This window comes from Pelodiscus sinensis, chromosome 26 (genome assembly GCF_052426305.1).
Source record: "Pelodiscus sinensis isolate ZL-2025 chromosome 26, ASM5242630v1, whole genome shotgun sequence".
Taxonomy (NCBI): domain Eukaryota; kingdom Metazoa; phylum Chordata; order Testudines; family Trionychidae; genus Pelodiscus; species Pelodiscus sinensis.
This window is the reverse complement of record NC_143077.1, coordinates 3,600,912-3,620,643: the sequence shown is the minus strand read 5'-3', so window position 1 is coordinate 3,620,643 and position 19,732 is coordinate 3,600,912. Positions and strand designations below refer to the sequence as shown.

Sequence of the window (19,732 nt, the reverse complement as noted above, 5' to 3'; positions counted from 1 at the left end):
CAGATGAATGTCACTTCTGCACTCGCGCGCTGTAATTGGCAGGTAAAATTCCTTCGCAGAGGAATGGCTCCTTTTAAATCCATGACTGAGTGCCCAGACAGGGTGAAAGGTTCCCCGACAGGTTTCTGTGTTGTGCTGTGTCTGATGTCTGCTGTGTGTCCATTTAACCTTTGCCGTTATATACACGGCAGAGGAGGCATTGCTGGCGCTTGGTGGCATAACCCTTCATTAGCTTTCAGTTGGCGGGATCCGACAGGAACCTCTTTTTCCCCCGCCTTGTTCGAAAAATCTCCTAAGAGGAGGGAGGGCTGGAACGCTTGGTTACTATTTATTTGCGTCACTGGAGCACCTGGTGGGGGGGTCCTTTGTGCAAGGTGCGTCAAGACTCAGCCGTTCTGCCCTGTGGCCCGCATAGGACGGGGTGAAGAGGGGCACTTTGGCAGCTGGGGTTAAATGTTGGTGAGTGTGGAACAATTAAGTCCGTGACAGACAAGGGAGCTGACAGCCTCCACGGGCCTCTGAGCAAGGTGGGGGGAGCAGCTCTGCACTCCTGGAAGGGGTGGGGCCTCAAGCGGAAGGGGTGGGGCTGGGAAGTCAACCTTCCCCTCCCCCCACAGTGTGGCGCGGCTCCCCCCCAGGCCTCAGAGCCATATGGAGCGCACGGTGTGGTGCTCTGGTGGCGATTTAAAGGGCCTGGGACACCAGTCATGGCCGCTGCTGCCATAGCAACGCACCAGCCAGGAGTCCCTCGTCCCTTTGAATCGCCATGGCAACTGCCCCCTTACCCTGCCCCTGCCAGCAGGCCTAGTGGCTGGAGCCAAGCAGAATTTTGAACCGCAGAACTTTAAATATTCTGGAAAATGTAGCTTGACATCCATTTAAAAAAACCCGTACGCCCGATTAACCACATCACAGCCTCAGTCCTCGTCTGACCAGCCTGCTTTAAAATGACTAAACCCATCGTTCCTACACAGTGACTTACGTGCACACTGACACGCAGATTAGAACCGAGGGGTTTTTTTAGCGCAGTCTACAAGTTTTGGCTCTCCCGTTCCCAGGGGATTTGAAAATCTCTGGGCAGCTTTGCAAATCTTAGAGCAGGGGTGGCCAACCCATTCTGGGCAAAGAGCCAAGATAGCAGTGGATCCAGCGCGACGAGCCGGGCAAAGTTGTCGAGCAAAAAAAAAAAAAAAAATAAAAGGACTGTCCCTTTAAGAAAACATGTTTAGGGGCTTTTTGGCCACATCAGACTCCTGCCGGCCAGCACCATCTTTAGTTCTCCATCTTTAATACTCATCCTGGTGAGCACAGGGAGCCGCGAAGGGAGGGCTGTTTTCAGGGCTGTGGGGGCTGCTTTATGAGCCACGGGGTGGGGAGGGCTTCATGAACCACACTCTATGGGGGGAAGAGCCGCATGCAGCTCGTGAGCCACGGATTGGCCACGGCTGTCTTCGAGCATTCACATCCAGAGAGAAATGAGGAAGACAGCTACTTGTGTGGACACTTATTCTGACACAAAAAGTCCCAGATGCAATCAATTCCTACAGAAGTAGGATGGTTGTACCTAGAAGACATTTCCAGGTCAGGACGTGCCTCAGTGCTCCCTAGAGCACACTTCATAATGTCCTTCTATGGCTTATGCCCTTGGAGGAACTCAGGCTACATCTAAACGTACCCACAGATCTGCACTCTAGAGATTGAGCTTCTGGAGTTCGATTTAGCTAAATCAAATGCTGAGGCACCCCCCCCCCCCCTGTCAGCAATGGTACACCTGGTACACTCTTGCAAAGAGTTAGGGAAGGTGACAGGAGCATATCTCCTGTTGACCTTCTGTGGGGATGGCGCCAAAATGTGAATTAAGGTACATCGACTCCAGCTACTCAATGAACGTACCTGGAGTTGTGTATGTGTATTGGAACTTCTGGGTAAGTATAGACGTGGCCTCAGGTAGGGACGATGTCTTAAGTGGGACCAGATGTGTGAAGCCTGATTTCCACAGCATGGTGCCCTGCTCTAGCCACGTGAAAAGACGTCCACAGAAGCCGAGAGGACGTCTCCAACGAAACAGTGTTCTGATATTTTTAGGCCACCCAAAGGCTTCTGCTTTAGAACTTGTCTGATCTGTGGCAGGACGCTAAACGAAACCAACTTTGGTGTAATTACTGCATTGCAAAACACCCAGGAGAACTTTCACATTTATTCCAAGTCCTTGTGTGATGTCGCCGCACAGACCTCCTTGATTTTTTGCCACAAGAATTCCAATTGCCCTTCCCTGAATACATGTTTATACATCACATAGATGGCAAATTTCAAGCATTCTGAGAAACCTCTAATTGCAGTTGCTTATAGTTCTCTACGTCGTTAGTATGGATTTTATTAGCAAGTTGCTGGTGCCGTTCTTGTGTCTCTTGTCTGTTATTTCTCCACTCTATTAGGAAAATAACAGTATTTGATAGCACTGTATCCATAAATAACCACTGCTGAAAATAGGAAATGTAGAAATATTGCTGCTGTCCGACATAATTTTCTTGATAGAAATTCAATCAGATGACCAGATCTCTTGTTGATTTCTGTGGACTCTGTATCTGTATATACATGTGTTTCTGTCTCATTATATGTGGTTTCATTCTTGTCTCCACCGAGCTCCTGGCAGATTTGCTGTGTATAGATTTCTTAAGAGTCACGGCATATCAAATCCTCTTCGGGAGAAATTTCAGTATAAACTCAGGCCATGAAAACGACATTGATTTGTGATCAATGCTCTGTTCTTGTTCTCTGCCAAAATAGCATTGCTAAGTGCTGGAGTCAGCGACCTATTTAAAGTCCAGGATCTTGTGAATTTTCAGGTACAGATGGAACTACTTTATTCCAATGGACTACACCATTTATCTGTAAGACTAGGCTGGCCATTATATAGTGGGCATTCTAGTCATATAATTCTGAGTGTCATTTTGCTTCTTTCTTCCCTTACTTTAATCCCGAGGGCTATGTCTAGACTGGCAAGTTTTTCCGCAAAAGCAGCTGCTTTTGCGGAAAAACTTGCCAGCTGTCTACACTGGCCGCTTGAATTTCCGCAAGAACACTGACGATCTCATGTAAGAAATCAGTGCTTCTTGCGGAAATACAATGCTGCTCCCGTTCGGGCAAAAGTCCTTTTGCGCAAAAGCTTTTGCGCAAGAGGGCCAGTGTAGACAGCTCACATTTGTTTTGCGCAAAAAAGCCCCGATTGCGAAAATGGTGATCGGGGCTTTTTTGCACAAAAGCGTGTCTAGATTGGCCACAGATGCTTTTCCGCAAAAAGTGCTTTTGCGGAAAAGCGTCCGTGCCAATCTAGACGCTCTTTTCCGCAAATGCTTTTAACGGAAAACTTTTCCGTTAAAAGCATTTGCGGAAAATCATGCCAGTCTAGACGTAGCCAACATGATTTGAGCAGCTGTCTACCCGAGAACTGGACACTGATGCTGTATGTAACAGGACAACATAATGAAGACCTACCGGACCTTAACGCGCTTTGGCAGGACCAGTGAGAGTGTGTTTAGGGCCATGTTTTCAGCATGGATACTTGGGCAGTGGAAAGAAACGGATCCCTCTAAGCCATCTGGACCAAAATCAAAGACCTTCATTTGTGACATCCTGATGCCCTCTGTGCTGTCGTCCATGGAGAATTCAACCCTACAGGCGGAACCTCTCTAGTCCGGCAACATCCGTGGTCCAGCATGATTTGAGTTAGCCGGGTGTCCACTTATCATGGAAGTGGCAAAGTTTCCCACAGTCTCATAAAGTTTGTTTACAGCCCCCAGTCCTGGCTCTGTGTTCTGTGCTGTTATTTAGCTCTAATTTACCTCTGAACATCTTCTAAGAGCCCAGCGAGCAGTGGCAGTGTTGGTAATGCTGCTAGACAGTATGAACCTCCCGTGATCCAGCAAATTCTCTGGTTCTGCACTGGCCGGGTCCGGAGGATGCCAGACTAGAGATGTCCAACCTGTATAGAGCAGTATGCGTGAGCTGGAGTGGGGGGAATAGATTGAGTGTAAGAACAACTTTAGAAGACCCCGGTGGGCTTTGAGCATTGAATGCAGAACTCCCTGCTTGCTGTGGATATGGATGGGTTTAAAAACAAAGGAGTCGGGTGGCTTTGGAGCAAGTGTGCAGCCGGTCGCAGGGTGGTGAATGTTTGGTTTTGTCTTTTTGACTGGCGAGCTCAGAATGCAGGTTTCTCCTCCCCAGATGCACTCTGTAACATCCTTCCGCAGCACAGCTGTGCGTCCCCGGTGCCAGGCCCACACCACTGGGACGGGAAGTGCTCTCCGCATCCGCCCCAGGCTGGCCGGGCCTGACGCTTTTTATAAAATGTCGCTTGTGGTGAGCCCAGGAGCTGGAGGGAACATTTTTTTAAAGACACAGGGATGGATAATTAAAATCGGAGCGGTTCGTTTTGGAGGGAGTGCATTTTGCTGTTCACGCCCCTTCTGTAAACATTCTTTGGATCGTCTCTGAGCACACTTCCCCTACTGCTTTATATTAAGAACATAGGAAGGGCCAGGCTGGGTCAGAGCAAAGGTCCATCCAACCCAGTACCCTGCCTGATGACAGTGGCCAATGCCAGGTGCTCCAGAGGGAGCAAACAGAACAGGCCAATTAATTAATGATCCTTCGCCTGTCGCCCAGTCCCACCTTTAGTAGTTGAGATGCATGATGAAGCCCTGTTGGTCCCTGGTGTTAGAGGGACAAGGTGGCTGAGGCGATATCTTTTATTGGGCCAACTTCTCTTGGTGAGGGAGACGAGCGTTTGAGTCCGGCCAGGCTCATCTGCAGGTAGTCTGTAGAACAGAAGTTGGCCCAATCAAAGAGATTACCCCACCTCCCCTTCCCCACCCTGCAGGCAGCTGAGCGCTGAGAGAATTTTCCACACGCGTCTTACACTGAAAGTGTTGCTGACTAGCGCGGGAAAGGCCACTCGCCACGCCCAGGTGGCTTCCCATAAGTGGGCTCCTCATGGAATATGAGTTCAAACATTCGTGGCTGTTCCCACGCTTGGAAGCGACTTTGGGCCTCAGTCCTATGCAAAAGCCTTCTATTGAAAAATAAAACCATCGCTTTACACGGGAGTCCTTCTTTCAGGTTCTTTGCCAGGTTCAGCCGGGCCTGCAGAAGGAGATGGGTTATAATTATTCTTTGATTACAGTAGCAGCAAGGCTACGTCTACACTGGCATGATTTTGCGCAAATACTTTTAATGCAAGAGTTTTTGCGTTAAAAGTATTTGCGCAAGAGAGCATCTACACTGGCATGCGCTTTTGTGCAAGAGATGTGCTTTTGCACAAGAGCATCCGTGCCAGTGTAGACGCTCTCTTGCGCAAGAAAGCTCCAATGGCCATTTTAGCCATCAGGCTTTCTTGCGCAAGAAATTCATGTTGCCTGTCTACACTGGCCTCTTGCGCAAGGGGGCTTTTTCCTGAGCGGGAGCTTCATAGTTCTTGCTCAAGAAGCCCTGATTTCTTACATTAGAACGTCAGTGTTCTTGCGCAAGAACTCCCCGCCAGCGTAGACAGGTGGCAAGTTTTTGCGCAAAAGCACTTGCTTTTGCGCAAAATCTTGCCAATGTAGACACAGCCTAAGTGTCTGTTAATGACCAGGCTCTGGTTGACCATATTAATTTATCAATTTAATGATCCAAATAACTTACAGCATATTTTAACATAAAGTAACAAAAAGGTTATTACTTTTGTCAATAACCTTACTGATTCCGGCAAGGCTGTCCTTACCCACATGGGGTATGTCTAGACTACATGCCTCTGCCGGCAGAGGCATGTAAATTAGACTAAGCGACATAGCCGATGAAGCGGGGATTTAAATATCCCCCGCTTCATTAAAATAAAAATGTCCGCCGCGTTGTGCCAGCTCAGCTGATCGTCGGCACAACGCGGCAGTCAAGACGCGGATCGGTCCGCAAGGAAAGCCTTTGCCCACTGATCCTGTAAACCTCGTTTCACGAGGTATAAGGGATCGGTTGGTAAAGGCGTTCCTCATCGACTGATCCATCTTGACTGCTGTGTTGTACCGACAATCAGCTGAGCTGGCACAACGCGGCGGACATTTTTATTTTAATGAAGCGGGGGATATTTAAATCTCTGCTTCATCGACTATGTCAGGTAGTCTAATTTACATGCCTCTGCCGGCAGAGGCATGTACTCTAGACATACCCATGCAGAATACACCATTGCGTGGGGCACCTGAAAATTTGGGGCACTTCAGGGTCTTAATGTCCACCCAGCTGCCTCTTCCTAGCCCTGGTCTGTGGCTCTGCTTCCTCTGGGGAGGATCTAGTGAACGTAAAAGTATCCCAGGTACATTCTGTCCAGTCTCAGTTTACTGGGTGAAGCGACAGGACCGGAGTGTAGCATTTGCTTGAAAAATGTTTCATTCGTGTGTTGCTGAAGATTATACAGTCACACCTCTAAAAAATCATCGCCCCCTGGCTGCCATCGGGCAGAGGGACACCAGTTTAATAGGACTGCCCAGGGCCCCCTAAATCCTAACGACGGCCCCGGATTCCAGGTTGGCCGGGGCAGGTCTGAAGGAAGGTGACAGCTCCCTTCTTGTTTTACAGCGGCGACGGGCACCTGAGGCTAGAGAGTGGGCCGCAGGAGGGGCCCTCCTTCATCTCAGGGGGCCACAAGACGGTCTCCCGGGATAGGGCAGGTTTGCTCGCAGCGCTAGAATTTGAGGGGAGTGTCAATTGACCCGTAGCAGCATTTTGATTGGATGGGAAGCGCCCGGCTCCCGCACTCCATGCTGTGTGCATCTCACTTTATGTGCCTGGGCTTTATACATGTGTCACTTTAGTCATACCAGTGGGGGGAAGGGGATCAATGCAGACAGACACCAGCGGGATCTGGCAGCCCTTTGCATGAGCAATGGGAAACAAATGTCTTGCGGGCCACGCACAGAACCGCACTGGGCCACATGCTGCCTACAGGCCGCAGGTCTCCTGCTGCTGTTTTAGAGCTTCTTGGATTTTGACTGGTATCCCCAATTCAGGAAGGACGTTGATAAATTGGAGAGAAGCCAAAGAAGAGGTTATGAAGAGAGGTTAAAGCGACTGGGACTTTTCAGTTTAGAAAAGAGGAGACTGAGGGGGGATATGATAGAGGTCTATAAAATCATGAGTGGTGTGGAGAGGGCGAATAAAGAAAAGTTATTTATTAGTTCCCATAATAGAAGAACTAGAGGACACCAAATGAAATTAATGGGTAGCAGGTTTAAAACTAATAAAAGAAAATTCTTCTTCACACAGCGTGTAGTCAACCTGTGGAACTCCTTGCCAGAGGAGGCTGTGAAGGCTAGGACTAGAACAGAGTTTAAAGAGAAGCTAGATAATTTCATGGAGGTTAGGTCCATAAAAGGCTATTAGCCAGGGGATAAAATGGTGTCCTTGGCCTCTGTCTGTCAGAGGCTGGAGAGGGATGGCAGGAGACAAATCGCTTGATCATTGTCTTCGGTCCTCCCTCTCTGGGGCACCTGGTGCTGGCCACTGTCGGCAGACAGGATACTGGGCTAGATGGACCTTTGGTCTGACCCAGTACGGCCGTTCCTATGTTCTTAAGAGCTACAAGAACAAGTCAAGGATTGGAAAACCTGCCCGACCACAATAGATTCAAGGAGCTCCCTCGAGTTTGCTTCACAAAGAGACGGTTAAGGGGTGACTTGATCAGCCTAACAGCACCTGCACAGGGAACAAATGTTTTGAGGCTGGGCTCTTCAGCGTGGCCAACAAAGGCATAACACGATCACGGGCAGTGGGTGGAGCTCCTGCTTGGGAAGGCGATGGCCCCAGCCTCAGGCCCTGCCCTTGCTCCTCCTCTCTTCTGCCCAGGCCCCGCCCCTTCCCCCTGTGTCCTCATTTCTTCCCTCTCCCTCCCTGCTCACCCCTTCCAGCCCAATCGCTGAACCCAAATGGAGCAAACGACATTTGAAAAAAAAAAACCTCTTCTAAAATATCTTTCTAAAGAAAATGAAGCGTGTTTTCCACTGCCAGCTAAATTGTGACGACAGGACATGCAGAAAGTACCTAATTAAAAGTGCTAAATTTGGGAATAAAAAAATGTGAGTCACGGGTTTTTTTTTTTATATACCCTGAAGTTTGTCAGAGATTTCTTTGCAAAAACTTTGGAGTAAGGGCAAGTCAGCTGTATAAAACAGCAGATATTGTGGAATACGTGATACAGCCCTGCTTTACATTTTCTTAAACAGTCTTTCTAAGCTGGCTTTATATTTTAAATGTACTCTTACGCCTTCCTAATATACTCATTACCAATTACTGCATCTTTAACCCCCTGAAACAAAAACATTATTTGAACTGGATCAGTCAGAGCAGTCTAGTGTATTCATAATAAAGTGTATTGCTTTTAGGAAAATAGGAACCCTAACATTTTGTGTGATCTTCATAACACTAAACGTGTTTCTAACATTTCATCATATGTTTGTTACAAATAGGATTCCAAAGATTTTAGGCATAACATAGGCTTTTACATGGTAGAAGGGTACTGATTTTGATGGAGGCTGCTCTTAAAACGAGTTCATCAAACAGTCAGAAGTAAAGAAAGGGAAACTTGTTTGTCTCGCTATCCGGAAGAGAAGAAATGCTGTCCCTTTAAGGGCTCTCTTCACTAGTGAAATGAGAGCATGACCGGTATGGAGAACGTGACTAAGGAAAGTTTATTTACTTGTTCCCATGGCACAAGAGCTAGGGGTCACCAAATGGAATTCAAAGGCTGCAGGTTTAAAACAAACTAAAGGAAGTTTTTCTTCATGCAGCGCACAGTCAACCTGTGGAACTCCTTGCCAGAGGATGTTGTGAAGGCCAGGACTATAACAGGGTTCAAAAAAGAGCTACATAAATTCATGGAGGATAATGGCTAGTAGCCAGGATGGTCAGGAAGGATGTCCCTAGCCTCTGTTTGTTAGAATGGGAATGGGTGGCAGGAGAGAGATCACATGAGGATTCCCTGTTCTGTTTACTCCCTCTGGGGCATCTGGCATTGGCCACTGTGGGCAGACAGGACACTGGGCTAGATAGACTTTTGGTCGGACCCAGCCCGGCTGGTCTTATGTTCAGGGATGGACAGAAAGACTTTGGAAGCAATTTTTTGTGCTATAAAATTAAAATGTGTATTTGCAATAAGGATGGTCTTTTGAAGAATATATTTAAAAACCTGTATGTGGGAAGCCCCACACACTTAAGGCTAAAGCTTGTGCATCTAAAAGGACTTTTTTAGAGCTGAGATTTTATAATCTTCAGCAATATGCTAATGAACTAGTGAAAGCAAATTTTAAGCTAAAGTCCTGTCGACATAGCGATGCACAGCTAGGTTTGTCAGCAAATGCAGAAGCCTGTTGGCTTCCTGGTTGGCACGTGCCTGTTAAATGGCTTCATTAGCACGTAATGGCTCTTTCGCCGGGTCGATGTTCCGCTAATCGGTCTGGCTAGCTGGAAGGCTTTTCACTTCAGTTAACAGACCTACTCGAAGAGTCACCAGGCCGTCCCGGCAACAGCCGACCGGCCGTGGGAGCCTCCAGGAATGGTCAGAAGAGGGATACGAAGAGGGGAGAAGTTGAGCACTAAGACCCAGGGGAGGCAATGTCTCCCCTTGCCTCTTACACCCACCTCCCATGAACAAGATCCAACGGCTGGAAGCTGTAGCTAGATACATTCCGATGGGAAATAGAGTGTGAAGGGTGTATTCCAATGGGAAAGCAGGTGTAAGATATATTCCGATGGGAAGTAGGTGTAAGGTGTATTCCAATGGGATATAGGATGTGTATTCTGATGGGACATAGGGTGTGTAGGGTGTATTCCAATGGGCTATAGGATGCGTAGGGTGTATTCCGATGGGATATAGGGTGTGTAGGGTGTATTCCAATGGGCTATAGGGTGCGTACGGTGTATTCCGATGGGATATAGGGTGTGTAGGGTGTATTCTGATGGGAAATAGGGTGAGTAGGGTGTATTGTGATGGGAAATATGTGTGTAGGGTGTAGTCCGATGGGAAATAGGGTGCGTATGGTGTATTCCGATGTCATATAGGGTGTGTAGGGTGTATTCTGATGGGAAATAGGGTGAGTAGGGTGTATTGTGATGGGAAATATGTGTGTAGGGTGTAGTCCGATGGGAAATAGGGTGTGTAGGGTGTATTCTGATGGGAAATAGGGTGCATAGGGTATATTCTGATGGGAAATAGGTGTGTAGGGTGTATTCTGATGGGAAATAGGGTGTGTAGGGTGTAGTCCGATGGGAAATAGGGTATGTACGGTGTATTCTGATGGGAAATAGGGTGTGTAGGGTGTATTCTGATGGGAAATAGGGTGCGTAGGGTATATTCCGATGGGAAATAGGGTGTGTAGGGTGTATTCTGATGGGAAATAGGGCACTATTGGACCGTGACAGCGGTCCTGCCAGGCTGTGGAATGCATTAACCTGTGAGTAATTGTCAGTGGGCTTCCTGGGGTCTTTTTGGCATCTCTGGATCCAGGCGCTGGAGCAAGGTCAGGACTGGCCGCTCTGCTCTGCATTTGGTTGCTTGCCGTCCAGAGGGCTTTGCAGCAGGGACACAGCGGGGTCCACAGTGTGCCTTCGGCGGCCAACAGACTTGCTAGGCCCTGGGCAAAGGAGAGAGGGAGGACCAGGTTCTCTGTCCCAGGAAGGGGTGGAGCCTTGGGAGGAAGGGGCGGGGCTGGAGCGGGGTTGAGGTTGGGGCTACCCTCCCCCACCCAAGGCCATCTGGTGCACGCCATCCGAGGCTCCAGAGGCAATTTAAAGTGCCCAGGGCTCCAACTGCTGCCTTTTAAATTGCTGGTCCCCAGGGCCGTTGCTGCCTTTGCCCCTCCCCCACCATCGGCGGGCCTGTTCTATTCACGTAGGAGAGTGAAGAGAGACAGAAGCATGTGGCCATGTGGCTTTTATGCCTAAATCCCAGAGGCTTGGGTGATCCGTATTTCACTGGCTACAAGCCGAACAGCTGATGTACGCGCCTCGGTCTTGGTTTCAGAATTGCATTCCTACGCTATCCAGTAGATGGTGCACATGGGTAGCAAATAGTTTGTCGACTCAAATTCTGACGGCGGGAGAATGGCTGAAGGTGCTTTAAGACTCCCCCTCCTAGCGATAATCACATCAAATACTTTTTAATGAAGGAGAATTTCTTTGAAATCCCTTAATCGTAAGAGAACTTCTTTAACCAACTGTGGGTGTATTTCCGCCTTTGCAATATTTGACCTTGGAGATACAGCTTGGACTCTCAACAGTTTCTGCCAGGAGAATGTGTGGCCTTTTAAAATAGGCCCATCTTTCAGACGTAACCAGGCAAAATGGCTATGGAGTTAGCGATTGGAAGACGTATCGGTAGCGTAAGGGTAAATAACATTACAGGGATGTGGCGGTTATGCCACAAATACGCATTACAAACCCAGCAAGTCAGAGGTCAAGTTAAAGCTAAAATAAATCAGTTGGTGTTAAGGTTCCCATATAACCTTAACTCTGCCCCATAGTGAAGCCATCCAATAAGTAGACAATTTGACATTTTGAGTGTGTGGGCCTGGAGTAGAATACATGTTTTTCTAATGATTCTCTTTTTTTAAGTGTCTTTTGCTCATGGCCTCAGTAAAGGTGGGGCAAGCTGTGTTTGAAGAGGTCTGTTAGATGAGTAGCAATGTTAGGGTTATGGGGGGGAAATAGAGATTTGGGAGCACAAAGAGAAACAGCATGTGCATGGGACTGGCGTGGGGGGAAAGGGGTGTGTTTCGGGAAGGGCTGTGTGTTACGGAGATTGGTGTGACTTGACGAGAGTGTGGAGAAAGGAACCAACCCCCAATGCCCTGCACTCCAGCCTCAGTTTCCCTGATGGTGTCGCTGATGCCTGAGTTAGCGTGTGGCCCCACAGCAAAGCCGAGCTGCCTATCACGGAGAATTCCTGCCACAAGTCCAGTCTCGCTCACCTGTGCCACTTGTGGCAGCCAACCGAATTGCAGCATGCAAATGAGCTGGAGAGGCAGGGTGCTTGCTTTCCTCCCAGATGACAATGGCCCCATCTGAGTGTCCTTGCCTGCCGGCTGAGAGCAGTAGGTTTTCTGCCAGGTTCTCCGTGCCTTTGTGGTGGGAGCCGGGATCAGCAGAGGGGGGTTGCACAGAGGGTGCCCAGAGGCTAAATAACAGCCTTGGCTGGCGTGGTCCTAACGGGGCACCCAAAGTCAACCCCCCATTCCAGGCTGTCTGTAAAATGCAGCGGGTTTCCAGGCCGCTCCTGGCAGGCAGGGACGCTGTTTTAACAAGAAATGGGGAAGGTCGGGGGAACGGGAGGGGGAGGGGAGTGAGAGATGAGTCGCTTTAGAGATGGGGAGCCCACGAAGATCCACGCCAGTGAAAATGACTCCTCCTAGCTAAGGATCGGAGCTCAAGGCCTTTAGATCTCACGGCACTTTCCCAACGAGGCCGGCATCATTCTCCCCCGTTCTACAGAGGGGGAAACTGAGGCACGGATAAACGACGTGACTTGCCGAAGCTCACCCAGCAGCAGAGCTGGGAATGGAAGTCAGGTCTCCTTTGAGGCTGTCCAGCGCTCTACTCACTAGGCTGCACTGCCTTCCCACTGCTAATCCTGGTATTAAATGTACAGTGCTGACAGCCTTAAATGGTCAAACCCCATGAGTCCCGCCCCCCACAAGCATGAGTTTCTTTTCTTAAGAAGCGGGTGCTTCTTAATTGCCTTCTGATTACTGAGTTGGGGTCGTGTTTGCAAGCTTTCCTCCGCAGGCACAAGGGCTGGAATTCACTGGCAATGCATGAGGGGGGCCCTAGGGGCATTGTGCCCCCCAGTGCCTCAGGTGGGAGGGACAAGGGGCCAGAGCCTGTGTGGCCTGGGAGACTAGTGGGGGGCCCCGGCACCCACAGCAAACTTCAGGCCCCCAGCATGCACTCACTGGCGGGAAGGGCCAGAGGAACAGAGCAAGCTAGGGCCATGTTGCGCCGCATCCTGCCACTGTTGCTGGGGGGGGGCCAAACCCTGCTATGGGCACCAGCCCCGTTTGTTCCCTGGGGCTGCATTGCTGGGGGGGGGGGGCTTGGAGGAAGGGGTGGGGCAGGGTGGGGAGGGAAGAGATGGGGCAGGGGTGGGGCCAGGGGCAAAAGGGGCATTGTCCTGGCCTTCCTCAGGGGGACACGGGGAGGAGACACATGGGGGGGCAGTCACATGGCCTGTGCCCTCCCCCACGGCCGCATCCTTTCTCACCAGCCGCCCCACTGTTGATATTTATCCACCCTGAACCTAGCGCCGATTATTCGTTATCTTAACTGGTACGGCCATAGCCTCTAGGAGCGCTAGTTGTGCGCCAGGTCGCGCTGGGCTACGCGCTGTACGGACACAGAACGAACAAGACGGGGCCCTGCCAGCCCTGATGCATGAAAACCGTCCTGCGACCGTACGTTAAGGACAGGCGCCCTTCATGAGCAATGTCCTACAGACCGCTAAAAGAGCAAGCGACTCGGGAGATCAGGGCTGGCCTTGCCCTCAGGCGAACGGAGGTGGCCCCCTCAGGTACCAGACGGGGGGGGCACTAGGACCCAGAGTGTAGACCGGTGTGTCTGCTGCAGGTGCAGGTGCATTCTTTCCGCTCCAGATGCGCAGAGATGGCGAAGGGCTGTGCTGGAGAAGTAGGGCACAAAGAACAGGCAGGAGGCAGAATTGAGCCCTTTCCAAGTTTTGGCCCAAGGGAGGGGTCATGGGGGCGTCATTTGAGCTCCCCGCCTCAGGTGCCAAAATGTTGTGGGCCGGCCCTGAGGGAGATCTTGATCAATGAATGCAAATTTCATTCGAGAGGAGCCTGTTAAAACCCAGTTGATTCGGGACACACTGGGGCTACGTCTAGACTGGCATGATTTTCCGGAAATGCTTTTAATGGAAAAGTTTTCCGTTAAAAGCATTTTCGGAAAACCGCGTCTAGATTGGCAGGACGCTTTTCCACAAAAGCACTTTTTGCGGAAACGTGTCCGTGGCCAATCTAGACGCGGTTTTCCACAAAAAATCCCCGATTGCCATTTTCGCAATCGGGGCTTTTTTGCGGAAACCAGTCCTGTGCTGTCTACACTGGCCCTTTTGCGCAAAAGTCTTTCGGAAAAAGACTTTTGCCCGAACGGGAGCAGCACAGTATTTCCGCAAAAGCACTGACAATCTTACATGAGATCGACAGTGTTCTTGCGGAAATTCAAGCGGCCAGTGTAGACAGCTGGCAAGTTTTTCTGCAAAATCAGCTGATTTTGCGGAAAAACTTGCCAGTCTAGACACAGCCTGGGATTTAACAATGGCCCGTTAGCAAAAGTGGTAAATGTCCGGTATCATCAAAACCCCTCCCCATCCTTTATTTTCCAGTTGAACACGACAGAGACATCTTCTCCCAGAAGCCGTACTGGAAGGAATTTCGGTTTGACCTGACCCAGATTCCCACAGGAGAGTCAGTAACAGCTGCTGAATTCCGAATTTATAAGCTGCGAAGTTTCATTCGTGATGTCAACAAAACCCTGCACATCGGTATCTATGAGATCATGAAGGAGCATTCCAACAGGTGCGGGGGACCGACCGGTGCTTTTCAGCTGGAAACTGAAAAATGGGTTTTCTGATAGAGACCTAGACCCACATGGAAACCACTTCAAGCCAGGGGGTGCGGCACCCCACACTCCCCGCCCCCCCCCCGCTCCCTCCCCCACACACCCCTCTTGTTCCAGCACCTCTGATCATTCCCATGTATTTCAATAAGTGACGATAATTAATTAAAACATCTCAGAGGGGTTGTTGTGTTAGGCTGTAACTTTAAAAACAACGAGTAGTCCTGTGGCACCAGAGACTAACCAAAATATATAGAGTCATGTGCTTTTGTGGGCAAAACCCACTTCATCAGTAATTAACAAGGTAGTGATATACCTGTCCCGGATGGACCAAAGGCACTCTCAAATCTTTTCACTCTTGGACATTGGGCAGCGTGCTTTTTTCCAGAGTAAATGTCAGAAATGTACTTAGAAAAGAGGAGACTAAGCGGGGATAAGATTGAGGTCTGTACAATCATGACTATTGTGGAATAAGTGAATAAGGAAAAGTTATTTGCTTATTTCCACAATATAAGAACTAGGGGTCACCAAATAAAATGAATAGGCAGCAGGTTTAACACAAACCAAAGGAAGTTTTTCTTCACTCAGTGCCCTGTCAACCTGTGGAACTCCTTGCCAGAGGATGTGGTGAAGACTAGAACTTTAACAGGGTTTGAAAAAGAGCTAGATAGATTCATGGGGGGTAGGTCCATCCATGGCTATCAGCCAGGATGGGTAGGAATGGTGTCCCTAGCCTCCGTTTCTCTGGAAATAGGTGACAGGGGAGGGATCACTGGATGATTCCCTGTTCTGTTCCCTCCCTCTGGGCACCTGGCGTTGGCCACTGTCGACCGACAGGACACTGGGCCGGATAGACCTTTGGTCTGTTCCGGTCTGGCCGTTCTGATGGTCTTAAATTATGCCGCCCATTATTACTCATGATCAGTACTGCAGTAGCAGCTAGAACAGCGGTTTCCAAACTTTTTGGCATCACGCCTCCCTTTTTGATTTTTGAGAAACCCTCACGCCCCTGCTGCCAAAAAAAATAGCAGCAAAACTTGGGGTGGGATTGACCGGGGGGGTCACCTAGCACCCCCCCGGAATTTCTTCATGCTCCCCCAGGGAGGCACGCCCCCTCTCCCCGTTTGGGAACCCATGAGCTAGAACAAGAACGGACAGAGAACAAAAAGACAGTCCCTCCTCCGAAGAGCGGACCATGTCAGCGCCAGGCAGTCTCTAACCTCAGTTCATCTTTGCTTATTTTTTGCCCCATTTCTGCAGGGAATCTGATTTATTCCTCTTAGACCTTCAGGAGCTGCAGGCCGGGGTCGAAGGCTGGTTGGTTTTCGATGTCTCGGCTGCCAGTAACCACTGGCTAGTCAGCCGCAAATCGAACCTGGGGCTGCGCCTGTACGTGGAGACGGACGAGGGTAAGGCTTGAAGGGTTTCAAATTCCTGCTGCTTTTAAAGATCCGGCTGGAGTGTGGTGGGCGGAGGTGGCTGCACCCGGGTTCACGGGGAATATCCAGGAGAGCGCTCACCCCGCCCCTTTTGAAGGCTGTGGTGCGAACGCTGTTCCTAGTGCCCAGGGGGGTAGGTGTCTCTTTAATGTGCAAGTAGAACTTCAGCCCAGTGAAAAGGCCCATTCATTTACTCTGGGCACTTTTGTCTCTGTCTTGATGCTGAAATGTGGATTATGAACAACTCAGGCGGGAACATATGAATGGCCAGACGGGGTCAGACCAAAGGTTCATCTCGCCCAGTGTCCTGTCTGACCACAGTGGCCAATGCCAGATGCCTCAGAACAGGGAATCATCAAGTGATCCCTCCCGTCATCCATGTCCTTCCCCTGCCAAACAGAGGCTAGGGACACCATTCCTACCCATCCTGGCTAATTGTGAACCCAACCTCCATGAATGTATCTAGCTCTTTTTTGAACCCTGTTAAAGTCCTGGTCTTCACAACATCCTCTGGCGAGGAGTTCCACAGGTTGACGGTGCGCTGCATGAAGAAAAACTTCCCTTGGTTTGTTTTAAACCTGCTGCCTGTTCATTTCATTTGGTGACCCCTAGTTCTTATGTTATGGGAACAAGTCAATAACTTTCCTTATTCACTTTTTCCACACCTGTCATGATTTTTCAGACCTCTTTCATATCCCCCCTTAGTCTCCTCTTTTCTAAGATGAAAAGTCCCAGTCCCTCCCAGTGGGAGGAAAGGTGGCTAGCCGAGGTGGAAATAATAGAAGGCAGCAACTGGTGAAGGTGCAAGGCGATGACTCCGGGACTTGATCGGATTTTACTGATTTTTTTTAATCTGTTCATCGGCCTTACTCCCCCCCCCCCCCTTTTGCCTAAAGCGATTAAGTTTTACAGCCTCGCTTGCATATTTGGTGGAAGAAACGTGTGTTTTCGGCCCACTGCAGGACACAGCATCGATCCAGGCTTAGCGGGACTGCTGGGTCGGCGCGGGCCACGCTCCAAGCAGCCTTTCATGGTCACTTTTTTCCGGGCAAGCCAAAATCCGGTCCGGGTTACTCGAGCCGTCAAGCAGCTAAGGAAGAGGCAGCCCAAGAAAACGAACGACTTACCGCATCCAAACAAGCTTCCCGGGATTTTTGGTAAGAGCTTTGGGTTAGAGACCTAGCTAGCTCGAGGGAGCACAAGCGCTGTATTTACAGTAAAGAAAATGATCTTTATCTGAAACACAATTTTCCTTTGCTATGCTAACTGTGGTATATTTTGTCAGTCCCTCCCTCCTTCAGGAATTTCTCTTTTGGTTGAAACACACGGCTCTGATGTGTCCTGGAGCGCGTTCCAGATGAACTAGGCTTGGAGAGAGCTTTTCTTTTTTAGAATAGGAACCTTCTAGAATAGGGCTTATAAAGCCAAGTGGCAGAGAAATTGTATTGTCCCCAGTGTCCCCAGGGAAGGGCTTCATTAGACTTTTTTGGGTGTGGTATATCCGAATAGTGGCCTCCTTTAAGTGTGCTATCAACATTAGCACCAGTGTCAAAACCATCCCGAGAGTGGAGGAGAGGGTGAAAGGCATCCCATGGGTTGGAGATGTTTCTGACGCATGGCCAGGCACAAGTGGAGATGATGGTTAGGATGAATGCCTTACAAAAAATTAAATAGCTGAAAGGGTGTCACAAGGAGGAGGGAGAAAACTTGCTCTCCTTGGCCTCTGAGGACAGGACAAGAAGCAAGGGGCTTAAACTGTACCAAGGGAGGTTGAGGTTGGACATGAGGAAAAACTTCCTGTCAGGGTGGTGAAACACTGGAATAAATTGCCCAGGGAGGTTGTGGAATCCCCATCACTGGAGATATTGACGAGGAGGTTGGACCGACACCTGACAGGGATGGTCTAGACCAGCGGTTCCCAAACTTTTTGGCATCACACCCCCCCCCCTTTTGATTTTTGAAAAACCCTCACATGCCCCTCCCCCCAAAAAAGCAGCAAAACTTGTTGAGCAAAAAAAAAAAAAAAGGAACTGACCGGGGCAGCAAAACTTGATGGGGCGGGGGGGAGGCTGGATTGCCTTGCGCCCCCCCCGGAATTTCTTCACACACCCCCAGTTTGGGAACCCGTGGTCTAGACGGTGCTTGGCCCTGCCGTGGGGGCAGGGGACTGAACCGGATGCCCTCTCGTGGTCCCTTCCAGATCTAGTGTTCTGGGATTCTATAATAATTGTCGGGTTGTTTATCTTTGCGAGCCGAGTGACGGGTATTTTTTCAGTCCTCCCCCCTCTTCTTTTTTCCCCTCCCACCAGATGACATTCATGTCTCTGAAGGCAGACAGGTTTGCAGGAGGCACGAACTCTATGTCAGCTTTCAGGACCTCGGATGGCTGGTAAATCCTCCCCCCTCCCCCACCCTTCTGTCTTCTGCCGTATAAATTCCTACCCAGGCAAATTCAGTGGGGAAACCTGTGGAAGTAGCGCTGTCCGTCTGACTCCCCCGCCTCTACTCCTCCGGGGACAGAAGGCAATTTAGAGCCGGGGACCTCTGCCTCCCTTTGATCTGACCTGGGAGATTTCACCAGGACTGGCTGTAACAACATCGCTGGTTGTGACTAAGCCAGCCATGAACTGACACCGCCCAAAACCCATCAGTGACCCTGCCATAGGGATGCTGGTCCATGCATGTGCCCAATATAGCTTGGACCTCCCTGATCCGGCACCCTTGGGCCCTAGACAAATCAGAATAAACCGTAACAGCTAGCAGCCCCCTGGCCCCGCGCTGAGCAGCTGGGGCGCGGCGGCACTGGGGCGAACGCAATGTGCAGAATAGCCATCGGTGATACCGTCTTTCTCTTGGCAGGACTGGGTGATTGCCCCCCAGGGATATTCCGCCTTTTACTGCGAAGGAGACTGCGCCTTTCCTCTGGATTCCTGCATGAATGCAACCAACCACGCCATCCTGCAGTCCCTGGTCAGTAGCGGATGGAGGCGTCAGGGCTTCCGTGGCTTGCGGCCGCTTGGCGCCGGTTCCTGGCCACGGTGGGCAGCTGCCGGTCGCTTGCTTTTTCAGACATATCCTCTCTCGGGGGGGGGGAACGTCTCCAGTGGGGGTGGAGCGGACCAGGGCCTGTGCTGCGAATGCCTCCCCGCCGCGCAGGTTACTGGCCGGGTAACGTTTGAAAGCACGGACTAGTCTCCGGGAGGCATGTTGCTTTTGCTAGATTGGAAGCCGTTGGGCTAGGAGTCCCTGCCTTGACCGCTGGTCGATGCATGTGCCTGGTACAGGTCGGACCTCCCTGGTCCGGCACCCTCGGGACCTCACCGGTCCTGAACGAAGGGAATTGCTGGACCATGGGAAGTCCAACTGCCCCTCCCTGCTGCCGGCTCCTTTTGCCCCATGCCTGGCCCCACTGACTCAGGATTGCTGTTGGCCCAGACGGGGATCCCTGGGGCTGGGGATCCCTGGGGCTGGAGCTCCCTGGCTGCCAGGTCTGGAGTTCCCCACTGCGCTGCTCACCCCCCTGCCACAGGAATCCCAGCCAAGTCGCCAGCTCTGCCCCCCAGCCCCGCTGCACTCCCGTCCTGCTGCCAGACCTCCCTGTCTCTGGGCTCTGTGGTCCAGGAACAGCCATGGCCCATTGC

At 50.4% G+C, this 19,732-nt stretch overlaps 1 protein-coding gene across 1 annotated transcript in view; it reads left to right on the top strand.

Moving 5' to 3' along the window:
- Positions 1-19,732, top strand: part of LOC102461383 (bone morphogenetic protein 8B) — a 44,952-nt gene that overhangs the window by 19,496 nt on the left and 5,724 nt on the right. Inside the window, exons 2-6 of the mRNA XM_075908734.2 lie at positions 14,420-14,612; positions 15,913-16,061; positions 17,054-17,248; positions 18,401-18,480; positions 18,951-19,061. Coding sequence (XP_075764849.2) covers positions 14,420-14,612; positions 15,913-16,061; positions 17,054-17,248; positions 18,401-18,480; positions 18,951-19,061 — 728 coding nt within the window. The remainder of the gene's footprint in view (positions 1-14,419; positions 14,613-15,912; positions 16,062-17,053; positions 17,249-18,400; positions 18,481-18,950; positions 19,062-19,732) is intronic.